General features: G+C 25.4%; 5 protein-coding genes across 5 annotated transcripts; 2 read left to right on the top strand and 3 right to left on the bottom strand.

Annotated features, from left to right (window-relative positions):
- Nucleotides 1–20: 20 nt before the first annotated feature.
- On the bottom strand, nucleotides 21–1,406 carry DICPUDRAFT_75654 (uncharacterized protein; the record flags this gene model as incomplete). The annotated part of the gene is made up of 3 exons (XM_003284653.1): nucleotides 21–761; nucleotides 838–1,140; nucleotides 1,209–1,406. The coding sequence occupies 3 exons, from the start codon at nucleotides 1,404–1,406 to the stop codon at nucleotides 21–23; spliced, it is 1,242 nt and encodes a 413-aa protein (XP_003284701.1).
- A 1,778-nt stretch (nucleotides 1,407–3,184) lies between these two features.
- On the bottom strand, nucleotides 3,185–4,584 carry DICPUDRAFT_148499 (uncharacterized protein; the record flags this gene model as incomplete). Its single annotated transcript, XM_003284654.1, has 3 exons — nucleotides 3,185–3,591; nucleotides 3,624–4,048; nucleotides 4,256–4,584. 3 exons carry the CDS (start codon nucleotides 4,582–4,584, stop codon nucleotides 3,185–3,187), a joined length of 1,161 nt encoding a protein of 386 aa, XP_003284702.1.
- Nucleotides 4,585–5,677: 1,093 nt separating this feature from the next.
- On the top strand, nucleotides 5,678–7,061 carry DICPUDRAFT_148500 (uncharacterized protein; the record flags this gene model as incomplete). The annotated part of the gene is made up of 2 exons (XM_003284630.1): nucleotides 5,678–5,768; nucleotides 6,823–7,061. 2 exons carry the CDS (start codon nucleotides 5,678–5,680, stop codon nucleotides 7,059–7,061), a joined length of 330 nt encoding a protein of 109 aa, XP_003284678.1.
- A 1,152-nt stretch (nucleotides 7,062–8,213) lies between these two features.
- DICPUDRAFT_75655 (uncharacterized protein) lies at nucleotides 8,214–9,293 on the bottom strand (the record flags this gene model as incomplete). The annotated part of the gene is made up of 2 exons (XM_003284655.1): nucleotides 8,214–8,456; nucleotides 8,532–9,293. 2 exons carry the CDS (start codon nucleotides 9,291–9,293, stop codon nucleotides 8,214–8,216), a joined length of 1,005 nt encoding a protein of 334 aa, XP_003284703.1.
- A 3,590-nt stretch (nucleotides 9,294–12,883) lies between these two features.
- DICPUDRAFT_28055 (uncharacterized protein) lies at nucleotides 12,884–15,493 on the top strand (the record flags this gene model as incomplete). Its single annotated transcript, XM_003284631.1, has 3 exons — nucleotides 12,884–13,112; nucleotides 13,182–14,360; nucleotides 14,679–15,493. The coding sequence occupies 3 exons, from the start codon at nucleotides 12,884–12,886 to the stop codon at nucleotides 15,491–15,493; spliced, it is 2,223 nt and encodes a 740-aa protein (XP_003284679.1).
- Between the last annotated feature and the right edge of the window lie 215 nt (nucleotides 15,494–15,708).

Raw genomic sequence — 15,708 nt, forward strand, 5'->3', positions numbered from 1 at the left:
CATAATTTTAGAAAGTGGTATTAACAACAATGTTGACCTTTAACTTTTAAGAAAATCATGAACAATACGCAACCTACTACGTAGAGGATAACAAAAAGATACCAGCCGACCCATGGAGAGATATAGAATATACAAATAGAATATAAAAAAGTACCGAGAGCTTGAGCACCCTTGAAGGCTGAAAGAACGGCAACTATTTTTTCTTTGTCGAATACTGAGCCGGTGGAAACCATACTATTAAGAATCAATAATGTGCCAGCAGTGAAAATCGAGAAGGAGATGGTGCACATGTAGTAAAAACCTTTATAGGCGCCAGAAGTATAACCATAAACAAAACCATCAACAAAGACAATGTTATAGGTATATGCAAGAATAAAAGCTGTAACAACTGATATGAGAGCAATACCCATTAATATTTGGAAAACTCTTAATCTTCCATATCTTTCCAAAAGAATGGTTATTGGGATTACGGCAACAGCAGCATAGAATGGAACGAATAAGATATATCCGAAACCAAAAAATAAAAGAAGTGGGAGTAATAAAGCAAAATTGTTTTCTTTTTCTGCAAAATATCTATGGTGGATTGTATGGAGTGGATTTAATTTATTATTAATGGAATCTCTTTTTGGTTGGGCCAATACGGCTGCATAGATGATAGCAACTAAAATAAAAGCAATTAAAAAGTTTGAACTAACTACTTTGTAATATATATCGGTAATATAACTATTTGAAATTTGCAAAGCATATGAAACTAAATAATACTTTTGATTTTTTTTAAACATTTAAATAATTAATAAACAAAGTTTTAATACTCTAAAATTGATATAATATACCTACAAGACAAAATAATTGGTTGATTCTCTTTGTATCCCAATTAACCAAAACCAAAACTGATAAAATGCAAATAGCACTTAATTCTGTTGAAAATGATACTAAAAATCTACCAAAAATCAAAACACCATTATTTGAATATTGATTAATGAAGAAAGAGATTACCAAAAGCAACAAACAAAGAATTAATGTTATTTTTTGTGTTATCTTGTGAATAATAAAGGGTGCCAAAATACATGGTAAAATTGAAAATGCTGAAATCACTGTGTACCCTGAACTAGATGGTGCATAATATTCAATTGATACATACTATATAAAATGATAAAAAAAAATTTTAATATAATTATTTTATAATATTTATAATTATTAATATTTACACTTGTAATAGCTGAAATAATAAAAGCTATACACCCCAAAAAAACTGAATAAAAAATTGGATGATTTAAAAACTTTGTTGAATCCTCCAATTCAATATCGTGTGCAATAGGATCGCCTTGAGTATTGATTAGTGGTGTCTCTGGTGTAACTGCTATAGAATGAGACTGTTGTTGTTGTGGCGGTTGTTGACTATACATTATTTTAAATATATTTTTATTTTTTATTTTATTTTTATATTTTTATATTTTGAAAATTATGTCTTTTCGGATGACTGAAAATAAATTATAGATAAAAAAAAAAAAAAAAATATTTTTAAATATAAAAAATATCATAAAAATATCTTTTTTTTTTTTTTTTTTATTTTTCTTTTACCCTTTTTTTTAATATTTTTTATTTTTCGAGATAAATCAATTAATTATTAATAATAAAAAAAAACTTGAATGTTCGGAATTGTTACTGGGCAAAAAAAAAAAAAATTAATTTTTGTAAAAATTAAAAAATTCAATTTTAAAATTTAATAAAAAAAAAAGAAAAAAATATTATTTATCTATTTTTAAGAGTGATAAATTTTAATTATAACAAAACTTTCTAAAAAAGATAGTTTGGTTAAAACAAATAAATTCTATTTTTATAATTATTTTTTATTTTATTTTTTTTGAACTATCATGTTCATAAACTTTTCCATCTTGTTTTTTCTTTTGTGAACCATTTCAGATAGAACATTTTCCAATCTAGATCATGTTCATAAACTTTTTTTAGAAAATTTAGTTTAATAAAAAATTTGTACATTATAAAAAATTTCATTTTATTTTATTTTATTTTATTTTATTTTATTTTATTTTATTTTTTTATTCATTTATTGTTAATTATTTTTATTTTTATTATTTCTATTTTTGATGATTTAATTTGTTTGTTTTTTCAATTTTAATCGAATTTCCTCATTTTCTTTTGATAGGACTTCCTTTTCTTCGGAACACTAAATATTTTAAAAAATAAATATTAATAAATTATAATATATAGATTTTTAATGATTACTATATACAAATAAAAAAATATGAATGTGGGAATGTTCAGTATAAGTTTAAAAAAAATTAATGTTTTACTATACCACAAAAGAATTTGTAATTTTGGTAAGCTTTAATTTTGATTGAAACTATAATATTATATAACAAAGAAAAAAATGTATGATAAAAAAAAGAAAAATTATAATTATAAAATTAAAAAAAACTGAAATAAATTTAATTTTTAAAAACAATAATGTTTAATTTAAAATTTTTATAGGTATACATATATTTTTAATTTAGTTTTTACCTTATTTTATTTAAATTGTGTATTTTAATTAAATATTATTTGCTTAAATTCTCTTTCTGATATTTGAAATAGCAAACATAATTTTTTTACAAAAAAAAATTTTTTTTAACAAAAAGAAGAGCAAAAAAAAAAACTTGAATATTTATCTTTAATTTTATTCATAGAACTGAGTTTAATATTTTTAATGATTTATAAAAAATATTTTGGAATAAAAAAAAAAAAAAGAATAGAAAAAAAAAAGAAAAAAAAAGTAAAAAAAAAAATTATAATAATAGATATTGTTAACTTTAATTAAATCAAAATAAATAAATCAAGATAAATTACGAGCATAAGTTGCAATCTGAAGATGTTTTAATTTTCATTTCTACAATGAATAAATAACCCTATACTTGAACAGTTCTATTTTTAATAAAAAGGAAAACGGTAAAAAATAAACATATTATTTATAAAAAAAAAAATTTATTATATTTTATTATATTTTATTGAAAATTTAATGATGTTTCAGAATCCTAATTCTAATTGATGTTCCAATATATTTGCCTGGCCAGGGAAAATGTATTTCTTCCATCAAATAGATTATATTCTCTTATTATTATTATTTTTTTTTTTTTTTTTTTTTTTTATAAAATTATTAATTATTATTGATTTACTAAAAGTTCTTTTTCTAAAGCTTTAGGGTTGACGATGATGGTGAGGACCAATATGAATGCTGATGTTGATGATGATGATGACCCAAGATGAATAATGATGATGATGATGAGGACCAAGATGAATGCCGGTGAGGATGCTGATGAGGATGAGGACCAAGATGAATGCTGATGATGGTGATGATGGGGACCAATATGAATGCTGATGTTGATGATGAGGATGATGAGGACCAAGATGAATGATGATGATGATGATGAGGACCAAGATGAGTGCTGATGCTGATAACGCTGAGGACCAAGATGAATGCTGATGGTGATGATAATGCTGAGGACCAAGATGAGTGCTGATGATGATGATGCTGATGATAATGAGGGGCAAGATGAATGCTGATGATGATGATTATGCTGAGGACCAAGATGAATGCTATTGATGATGATAATGCTGAGGATCAAGACGAATGATGATGATGATGAGGACCAAGACGATTGCCGGTGAGGATGCAGGTGATGATGAGGACCAAGATGAATGTTGATGGTGATAATGCTTAGTACCAAGATGAATGCCGGTGAGGATGCTCATGATGGGACCAAGATGAATGCTGATGATGATAATGCTTAGTACCAAGATGAATGCCGGTGAGGATGCTGAGGATGATGATAATGATGAGGACCAAGACGAATGCCGGTGAGGATGCTGAAGATGATAATGCTGAGGACCAAGACGAAAGCTGATGATGATGAGGACCAAGATGAATGCTGAAGATGAATGCTGCTGATGAATGCTGCTAAAGATGATAATGCTGAGGACCAAAAAGAATGCCGGTGAGGATGCTGATGAGGATGATGATGAGGAACAAGATGAATGAGGACCAAGATGAATGCTGATGGTGATAATACTTAGGACCAAGACGAATGCCGGTGAGGATGCTCATGATGATGATGATGAGGACCAAGCTGAATGCTGAAGATGAATGATGCTGATAAATGCTGCTGATGAATGCTGCTAATGCTGCTAATGATGATAATGCTGAGGACCAAAAAGAATGCCGGTGAGGATGCTCATGATGAGGACCAAGACGAAAGCTGACGATGAATGCTGCTGATAAATGCTGCTGATGAATACTGCTAATGATGATAATGCTGAGGACCAAAAAGAATGCCGGTGAGGATGCTGATGAGGATGATGAGGTCCAAGATGAATGCCGGTGAGGATGCTGATGAGGATGAGGACCAAGATGAATGAGGACCAAGATGAATGCTGATGGTGATAATTCTTAGGACCAAGACGAATGCCGGTGAGGATGCTCATGATGATGATAATGAGGACCAAGATGAATGCTAATAATGATGAGGACCAAGATGAATGCTGAGGATGATAAAGCTGAGGACCAAGACGAATGCCGGTGGGGATGCTCATGGTGATGATGTTGATGAGGACCAAGCTGAATGCTGAAGATGAATGCTGCTGATAATGCTGAGGACCAAAACGAATGCATGCTAAGGAATAAAAAAAAAATAAAATTAGTATTTATTTTTATCACATATTATATATATATATAATTACCTGTTTGTTTGTTCGCTTGGGCTATTATAAAAAATAAAATAAATGTATATTGATAAAACGAAAATGAAAATGAAAATGAAAATGAAAATGAAAATGAAAAAAAAAAAAAATTTTCCCCCACACACCACAAAAAAAAAAAAAGAAAAAATTTTTAATAAAAAAAAAAAAAAAAAAAATTTAATTTAAAAAAAATGAAATTTACCACACACACAAATTTCTACAAAAGAATTGCGAACATCATTATTAAAAATTATAATAATAATAATTTTTAACTAATATAGCCACTATAGATTTTATAATAATAGTTTTTATAATTAAATTTAATCTTTAAAGAAAGTATAATAACTATATTTTTTTTTTAATATTAAAATTCCTTAAGAAACTATAATTGTTCAATTTAATTATTCAAATAATAATATATAAATTAGAACTGTTCAATAAATCAAAAGGAACAATCAATGTAGTTATTATTTAGATATGGAAATAAGAGATTATAAAATGGAAAATAAATTATTCATATTTCGGGAATAAATCTTTCTTAATAAATAAAAAATAAACAAATACACTAGTACATTTATTTGTATTTTAACTCTTTACTCGTTTATTTATTTATTTATTTATTTATTTATTTATTTATTTATTTATTTATTTATTTGTTTGTTTATTTCTTTATTTATTTATTTCTTTTTTTATTTATAAATTTATAAATTTATTATTTATATTATTTTTTTTTTTTTAAAAAGTGAAGATTTTTAATGCAAATGTTTTAAATTAATCAATAAAATTATTATTTTGTAATGTATTCATATATATTTTAGAATTAAATCCAGCAAGATGGTTAAGATTATATCGTGCAAGAGAACATTAACAGCAGTGGAAGCAGCAAAGCTTTTTTGGGATAATGTATTTTGCCTCTATGGTTTACAGTTATCAATTGTTAGTAACAATGACAAATTATTTATATCAGATTTATGGAAGAGTTAAAGCAAGCAGAGGTATCAAAATAAAATTAACAGCTCCAGTTCAACAAGAAGATGGTCGGACCATTAATAAATTACTAAAATAATATTTTTTTAAAATAAATAAAAATTAAAAAAAAAACCAAAGATTAATAGTTTTATAGTTATTTGTATATTTATTTAAAATCCAATAGTTATTGTCGAATTAAAAATAGAAAATAAATAAAATTGAAATTGAAATTTTTTTTTTTTTTATAATTTTTTAAATTTTACTTTTTTTTTTACCACATTTTTATTTTTTAATTTTTTTTTATCATTAATTTAATAATTAAGTAACTAATAGTTTTAAAAATAATATTAAATAAACAAAATGAACTTAAGTGATGAAGTTCGACAGTCAACATTATCATATAAAAACAGAGGTCATAAGTCGAACTCAAAAATTGCAAAAAAAATTGGGAGTGCATAATTCAAAGGTAGCAAAAACATTAGAAAGAGTAGAACAAACAGGTACAATCAATGACATTCAACGTCCTGAGAGAAAAAAAAGTTTGGCAAAGGTGATGAACGTGTTTTATGTCTCAATTTTTAAAATAAAATATTATTTGGTATGCATCAAAATGGATACAGGACAAAATCAAACAAATCAGTAAGAATGATATAAAATAGATATAATATAATATATAAAAAGAAAATTTAGAAACCCCCATTGATTAGACATAATAGAAGAAAAAGATTTATTTTGCAGTTGCGTATTTAAATTTTATTGTGGAACAATGGAAAAATCATATGGTTATGGATGAAGTAAGGCTCCAACAATTTAATAGTAACCATGGTAGATTTTCTTGGGCACTTATGAAACTAATGTTTTACTGGAATCACATATCAAGACAAGTGATAGAAAGGGTGGGGTTAATGAAATATTTTTGGGAAATTTTCTTTATTATGGTCCAATTTATTTATTCATTTATCAAATGGATTATAATCAAAACATATAATGGAGTTAAACAAAGCGATACACAGCTAACTTTAGAATACTATACATATAAAAATAAAGTCCCTTAAAGGATACCAATCATTTGTGATGACAACTGTAGTTCGCATACAGCAAAGATAGTGAAATAATATTTAGAAGAGGAGAATAATATACAAGTTGATCCATTACCACCTTACAGTCTAGATATTAGTATAATTATAAATATTTGGTCAATTGTTAAAGAAAGGGTATCAAAAAAGATGTTTAGTGACCCATCACAAGACCAAGTTTGGGTATGTCAAGATGCATTTCATTCAATTGTAACATCAATCATAGAATCATTATATGGATCACTCCCTGACCGAATCGATGCAATATATAAATCACGTGGATGATATACTAAATATTAATTAATGATAATCAATTATATCTTATTGTAAAAAAAATACAAATAAAATTTTTAAAATTAAAAAAACTGAATAAATATTGTGACAATATTTTTTTTTTTTATTTTAATTTTTAGCTGATAAACAGATATCTTGTAATATGTTTTATTTAAATGGTTCTTATACAAATATTAAAAATGACCTATTAATTCAATAATAGTCATTTCCATCTTAATAAAGTTGGGGGTCAACAGATAATTTCTACTTTGAATCGGTATAAACAATGAAAAATGAGCTAAATGACCAGTGAATTGAACTTTTAAAAATACAAAAAAATATTTTGATTGATACTACTAGCGCTAAACATCATATTCTGAGTAAATTCTTTCAGTCTATTAGTAGCAATTAATTTGGTTAGTAATTATGTTTGAATCTTAATTAGTTTTTCAATCAATATAGATTGGTTGATGTTTATATTTTTATGATAATTTACTTACTTGTAATTATAATGGATTGTGGTTGTTTTAACTAATGGCAAAAAAGAAATATGTTTTTTTGATGTTTTTGTTATGTGTTATAAAAATTTGCAATGGGGGTACCCAAGTGTACTGAGGTGGTGATGTGTTATTGGCATGTGTAAAATTTGACTTGTGGTTATACTACTGTATTATAATTTTGAGTGTGTTGAGGTGGTTGCGGTGATTTAAAAAATGTGATAATGTTGATGGATTCCCTGATTATGGTGCACTTTGATTTGACTATTTATTGAACATAAACCCAATGTTTTATAAGAGACTTTAGAGAAAAAACTGATTGATTCGGAAAAATAAAGAATTTGAATTTAACTATATAAATATTAAAATTAAATTAGTTTCTTTTATATTATAATTATTTTAATGATATCAATGTTTTTACCTTTAAATTTTGCTTTCTATTTAATATTCGGATTTGCTTGTACATTTTCGAGTGTTGAACTATATGATACATTGTTTATTACTATATTTTGATGATAACGTTATAATTTCTGAATTGTTAACTATTTTCATCGATTTTAATGAAATATTTGAAAAGATTTAATTAATAATTTTATCGCCATCTAGTTCATTAATTGAAACATTGAATGACACGATTTAGTTATTAATCTCATCCCCATCCATTTCATTAATCGAGACACATAGAGTCAACTGATTCTTCATTGTTACCAGAAGAGTTATCATGATTTAAATGATCGTCTGAATCGAAATCTGATTCATAAACGGATTGATCATCTTCAGATTCATATTCGGACTCATCGTTGGAATTATCTTTGAATTCTTCTTTGGAATTGTTTTCGGAATTATTTTCAGAACTATATTTTTGAAGTATTCTATCTAATTCAACATCTATTGGGCAACGACCCTCTCTCTGCAAATAAATAAAAAAATAAATTAATATGTATATTATTGATTATGTATAAATATTAATGTATGAATTACTTACTTGGATATATAAAAATACTTTTCTACACAATGGGCAAGTATCTTCTATTGTGTACCATTTGGTGATGCATCCGTAGCAAAATTTATGAGCGCAATCTATAGAGGTGGAATTGTTGGAGTTTAATTTGGTATAACAAATACAACATTCGTCAACCTCTTCTTTTTCTAAACGCTCCTTTTCTATTTTTTCTTTTTCTAATCTTTCATTTTCTAATCTTTCATTCTCTAATTTTTCTTTTTCTACACGCTCCTTTTCTTCACGGACTCTTTCCTTTTCCAACATTTCTCTTTCCATCTTTTCTTTTTCAATACGATCTTTTTCTGCTTTTTCTCTATTTAATTTTTCTTTATCTGCAGAATTGAAAGATGGATTATTAAATGATGTTGAATCTGCACACTTATAACGAGATTGTTCTTTATTGACTGATGGGTATTCAGATTTGTGTGCGCTTTGTTGTTGGTTGGCTGTTGGAGTTTTTACTGATGTTGATGTTGGTCCGTCTGCAGTGTTGAAACGTGAGTGTGAACTGTTAAATGTTGGGTAATTCGATTCTGCCCTTGATGATTTAAATGGCTGTTGTGGTTGTGGTGATTGTGGAAATTGTGGAAATTGTGGTGATTGTGGTGATTGTGGTGATTCTGGCGATTTTTGTTGTTGAGTTTGTGCTGATGGTGGTGGGTTATTGTTGGTATTGGTGGAGTATTTGGAGATAAAAAATAAAAATAAAAAAAGGAAGATAGCTCCAACTATTGAAATTATCATTTTTACTTTTTTTTTTTTTTTTTAAATAAAAAAAATTGATTACGAACTAAGGTTATTTTTACTATTTATAAAAAAAAAAAAAAAGAAATTGGTTAATAAAAAATTAATAAAAAAAAATTAAATAATAAAATTAAATACTTACGAATAACACAAAATGCAGTTAAAAATAAAAAAAATAAACGTACTAATTTAAATGGTTGTGTTGATTATTATTATAGTATAAATAAAAAAAATAATTGATGAATATACTGAATGAAATTAAAATTTTATTTTTAATAAAAAATATGTGGAATGTAAGATGTGTGAGTATGAAAAAAAAAAAAAATTTTAATAAATTTTTAAAAAAAAATTAAAAATTAAAAATTTAAAATTTAAAATTATAATTTATTAAAAAAATAAAAAAAACAATTGCTATCTTTTTTAATGGAAGTTCTAAAAGAAATAATATAATGAAAAAAAATTAAGTGGGTTGCTTATTAAATATAATAGATTATATTTTTTTATTTTAAATTAAAATTTTTAAAATTTTTTTTTTTATACACAATCAAAAAAAAATTTTCATTATTTCAATGATTATCATTATTATATTTAAAAAATAATTAATATAAATGACAATACATTGTAATGAAAAAAATGAAAATTTATAAAACAAATTTAGCTATTTCTTATTATGGAAAAAATAAAAAATAAAACATAAAATTTAAAAAAATAAAATTCACAAAATAAATAATATGGTAAATAAGTAAAATAGTAAAAAAATTTAATTACGATTATTATTAATTTTAATTAACAAAAATATATTATTTTTTAATAATTTTACCGAGTGAAATACATTATTATGTTTAATATTAATAACTAAATATCAATGGAAGGAAAAAATAAAAGACCTATTACCAGAAGAAATTCAGTTGAAGATCTAGACAAAAAGCTATCAACATCCCTATAACATTAGATATCATTTTACAAATGATAAAGTATACATATTATTATTTAATTTATTGATTAAAAAATTATAATTATACTAATATATTTATACAAATGCTTATTGAAGAAAAAAAAGAAACAAATACATATATTTCAAAGTATAAAGAAATCCAAAAATACTTACAACTATTATATAGTAACAAAAGTAACTTTAAAAAAGAAATAATAAAAGAAATGAAGAATGGCATGATTGCATTCCGAATGAAGAATAAAGTTTGTTACAATTATGGTCAAGATCACAACATCAATCAATGTGCTAACGAAACCTCTGTTGCTTTAGTCCCATGCACTAAAAGTAATTTCAAAAACCCCAAAACAGCTTGACTATGTGTAGAAGAAAGTTTAGATCATAGAAATGATACAATAAAATATTAGAAAGAAAATAGTATTGAATATCCAACATTATATTCAATTGTAAGAAATGTACTTTCAGTTGCTTCTTCGTACGGAACGAAGAAGCAATTGAAATTGAAAGAACATTTTCGGGTGCTAAGTTGTTGGTTACAGACAACAGATCAAATTTGGGTTGATCTAGAATAGAACAATGTGTGTTATTAAGGGAATGTGCAAACATTTCAAGAGTAGATATTGTCGAAAACTCTGTCATTTATAATTATTCAAATATTTCAAAAATGGTATGATTAAATAAAATTGTACAAGAATTTTAAATGTTTTTCATACAAAAAAATAATGTAATTTCAAGTTTTTTTTTTTTAAGTTTCTAAGTTTTTAAAATGAAAAAATTAGTCAAGTGGGTGGTTGTGGGAGTGGGGGAAACTCAGAATTTTTTTTTTTTTTGTCAAACTTAGACTAATTTTATTCCCTATTTTTAATTAAATTTTTATGTAATGTAGGTACAAATCTATTAGTTATTTAAAGTAAATAATATTTATTAAAGTTATAAAACCAAAGATAATTTGATAAATTATAACTTGGTCCCAGTTGTGCACTTGATATCTAATAGGGTGACAAATCTTTCCCAATACTTGAGTTAAGGGAAATAACCAAAGCAATTACCCTAGAATAATAAATACTGATACGACTCTCATCTGTATGACTATTTTGATATTTTTAATGTATTTTTTATTGTTTATTATAATAATGGAGCACACAAATGAAAAAAATTTTTATAATTTGTTAAAGAAATTTTAAATTTAGTCTTTGCACAAAACAATTATAATTAAAAAAATATTAATGATATAAACCTAACATTTTTAATTTATTTTTTATATGTCCTACAATAGACCTAAATGGGTCCTATTGTTTTTCTATTTATTATTATTAATATGAGTTTTTAAAAAATACAATTAAAATGTAACAAGATTAGATATAAAAAAAAAAAAAAAGATATAAAAAAATAAAAAATAAAAAATAAAAACACACACAAACCACGCATGTGGGTTTTTATTTAATCTAAAATTACTTAATTAATAATTATTATTATTTTTATAAAAAAACACACACTTATGTAAACACATTAAATTTTTTATGTTTAACTAATAAAGCAATGATAACTTTAAACTCTTTACTAAAAATTACATTTAATAGATTACCCATTCGACTACAAAAAATAATACCATAATATAACATTAGTGCTTAAACCTAAAATCTAAAAAAAAAAAAAAAAAATAAACCCTAAATTAAAAATTTTATAAAATTTTATTTTAAAAATAAAATAAATTTAAAAAATTGCTTAAAAATAGAAAATTGTTTAAACTAGTTATTTGAAATAAACTAAATAAAAACAAACATAAACAATTATAATAAAAATGTCTCTATTAAGTAAGTACTATAATCCTAAATTTACTTTATTAAAACTAATATTTTTTTTTAAAAAAAGATAATTTAACATCAATTAATTTTAAAAATAACAATAATTTTAAAAATGAATTAAGTAGTAATAATTCCAATATTCAGAGTCAATATAACAAAAATAATACATCAAGATTAAGTTTATCGTTTGGGGGAAAAAGATGGATCCAATTCTTTTTATTTTAATCAGGAACCTATAAATATTAAAAAAAAAATAAATAAATAATTATTAAATTAAAAAAAAATAAGAAAAAAAAACTTTCGGTTTTTCCAGATTTTAATCTAAATTTTTTTTAGTTTTCGTTTCTTTTTTTTAATTTTTTTTCTTCTTGAAATGCTTCTAATAATAATTATATGCAATGAAATCAAATTAAAAGAAAAAAAAATACCATAATTAAAATAAAAATAAAAAAAAAACTTCCATTTTTCGAAAAAAAAGCACCAGAATGCCGTTTTTAAAATTTTTTTTTTTTTTTTTTTTTTTTTTCCATTTTAAAAAAATTTAAAAAAAAAAATATAATTTAATTTTTTTTTTTTATTTTATTTTTCATTTGTAATTTAAAATAAGACAATAATACAATTGTATAAATAATTTAATATTTATTTTTCTAATATAAACAATTAATTTTTTTTTTTTTTTTTTAATTTAATTTAATTTATACACAAATTATAAAATATCAAATAGTTCACATTATTATAAATATAAATTAATATAATAATATAAAATATCAATATCATCACAATCAATATTTTCACACTTAAAATATTAAAAGCATAACCAACAAATAATAAAAATGAATTTTTTTAAAAAAATCTTCAAAAGAAAATCAAAGAAAGAAAAGAAAAATAAAAATGAAGCCCAACCAGCAGTTGAGAATAATACTGCCGCCACCACAGCTACTGTAGCATCAGAATCAACAACTGCAGGTAATGTAGCTGAAAATAACACTGCTACTACAACTACCACCACCACAGCTACAGCCACTGCAAATATTAGAGATAACCTTAATGAAGTTATTAAAGGTAAATAATAAATTTATTTTAAATATGGTTTTTAAATAGATCTGTATATTAATATATTTATCATTATAGGTATTCAAGAAAACAGAATTTTAGAGGTATTCGATAAGTATTATCATGATGAGATTGTTATGTTTGAAAAGGGTGATTCAACTAATCGTGTTGGCAAAGAAGCCAATCGTAAAGCTGAAGAGGCATTTGTAACCAATGCTAAAATCCATGAAGCTCGTGTCTTAAAAACAATCGTTGATGGTAACAATACAGCCTACGAAATGTTTATGGACTTTACTTATGGCGAACATAGAATCAAGAAATCACAATGGGCATTCCAAGAATGGAAAGATGGTAAAATTATCAAAGAGGAATTCAATGACAGCAATACCACACCAGCTACTGATGCTCCAGCCGAATCATCATCATCAACTGAACATAACATCAAAGCTAATTTAGAAGCTGTTATTAAAGGTATTCAAGAAAATAAAATTTTAGAAGTATTTGATAAATATTATCATGACGATATCGTTATGTTTGAAAAAGGTGATTCCACCAATCGTATTGGTAAAGAAGCCAATCGTAAAGCTGAAGAAGCCTTCGTTTCAAACGCAGTTATTAAAGAAGCTCGTTTATTAAAAACTATTGTCGATGGTAACAACACAGCTTACGAAATGTTCATGGACTTCACTTATGGAGGTAACTCAATTCAAAAATCACAATGGGCATTCCAAGAATGGAAAGATGGTAAAATCATTAAAGAAGAATTCAATGATAGTAACACCACACCATCTGTTGCTGTTACATCAACTGCAACTCCAGCCGATACCCCAGCTGCAGAACATGACATCAAGGCCAACCTTGAAGCAGTCATTAAAGGTATTCAAGAAAATAAAATTTTAGAAGTATTTGATCAATATTATCATGACGATATCGTTATGTTTGAAAAAGGTGACTCTACCAACCGTATTGGTAAAGAAGCCAATCGTAAAGCTGAAGAAGCTTTCGTTTCAAATGCAGTTATCAAGGAAGCTCGTGTATTAAAAACTATTATTGATGGTAACAACACAGCTTACGAAATGTTCATGGACTTCACCTATGGAGGTAACTCAATTCAAAAATCACAATGGGCATTCCAAGAATGGAAGGATGGTAAAATCATTAAAGAAGAATTCAATGATAGCAATACCACACCAGCTGCCACCCAAGATACTCCAGCTGAACATAATATCAGAGCTAATTTAGAAGAAGTCATCAAAGGTATTCAAGAAAATAAAATTTTAGAAGTATTTGATAAATACTACCACGACGACATCGTTATGTTTGAAAAAGGTGATTCCACCAACCGTATTGGTAAAGAAGCCAATCGTAAAGCTGAAGAAGCCTTCGTTTCAAACGCAGTTATTAAAGAAGCTCGTGTATTAAAAACTATTATTGATGGTAACAACACCGCTTACGAAATGTTCATGGACTTTACTTATGGTGGTCATCACATTCAAAAATCACAATGGGCATTCCAAGAATGGAAAGATGGTAAAATTATTAAAGAAGAGTTCAATGATAGTAATACCACTCCAGTTTCACCAGCCCCATCTGAATCACCAGTCGAACACGATATTAAAGCCAACCTCGAGGCCATTATTAAAGGTATCCAAGAAAATAGAATTTTAGAAGTATTTGATAAATATTATCATGACGATATCGTTATGTTTGAAAAAGGTGACTCTACCAACCGTGTTGGTAAAGAAGCCAATCGTAAAGCCGAAGAAGCATTCACTAGCAATGCTACTATTCACGAAGCTCGTGTATTAAAAACTATTATTGATGGTAACAACACAGCTTATGAAATGTTCATGGACTTTACTTATGGTGGTAATAAAATCCAAAAATCACAATGGGCATTCCAAGAGTGGTCTGATGGTAAAATCATCAAAGAAGAATTCCACGATAGCAATACTACACCAACCTCAGCTCCAACTGAACCATCAACACCATCAACTGAACATAACATCAAAGCTAATTTAGAAGAAGTCATCAAAGGTATTCAAGAAAATAGAATTTTAGAAGTATTTGATAAATATTATCACGATGATATCGTTATGTTCGAAAAAGGTGATTCCACCAATCGTATTGGTAAAGAAGCCAATCGTAAAGCTGAAGAAGCCTTCGTTTCAAATGCAGTTATTAAAGAAGCTCGTGTATTAAAAACAATTATTGATGGTAACAACACCGCTTATGAAATGTTCATGGACTTCACTTATGGTGGTAACCAAATTCAAAAATCACAATGGGCATTCCAAGAATGGAAAGATGGTAAAATTATTAAAGAAGAATTCAACGATAGCAATACCACTCCATCATCTGCCCCAGCCACAACCGAAGAATCAAAATAAAATATATAGCCAAATAAAAAAAAAATTAAATAAAATGTGTACAAATAAATTATTTTAAAATAAAATCAAAAGAATGAAAATGTAAAAGTATTATTTTTTTCTAATATTTCTTTCAAACTAACAATATTTTATAAAAAAAAATTTACAAAGTAAAATAAATGGAATTATAATTAATGTTTTTTTTTTTTTTAAATTTTTTATTTCTATTTTTTTTA

This window comes from Dictyostelium purpureum, assembly GCF_000190715.1.
Source record: "Dictyostelium purpureum unplaced genomic scaffold DICPUscaffold_29, whole genome shotgun sequence".
Classification (NCBI taxonomy): domain Eukaryota; phylum Evosea; class Eumycetozoa; order Dictyosteliales; family Dictyosteliaceae; genus Dictyostelium; species Dictyostelium purpureum.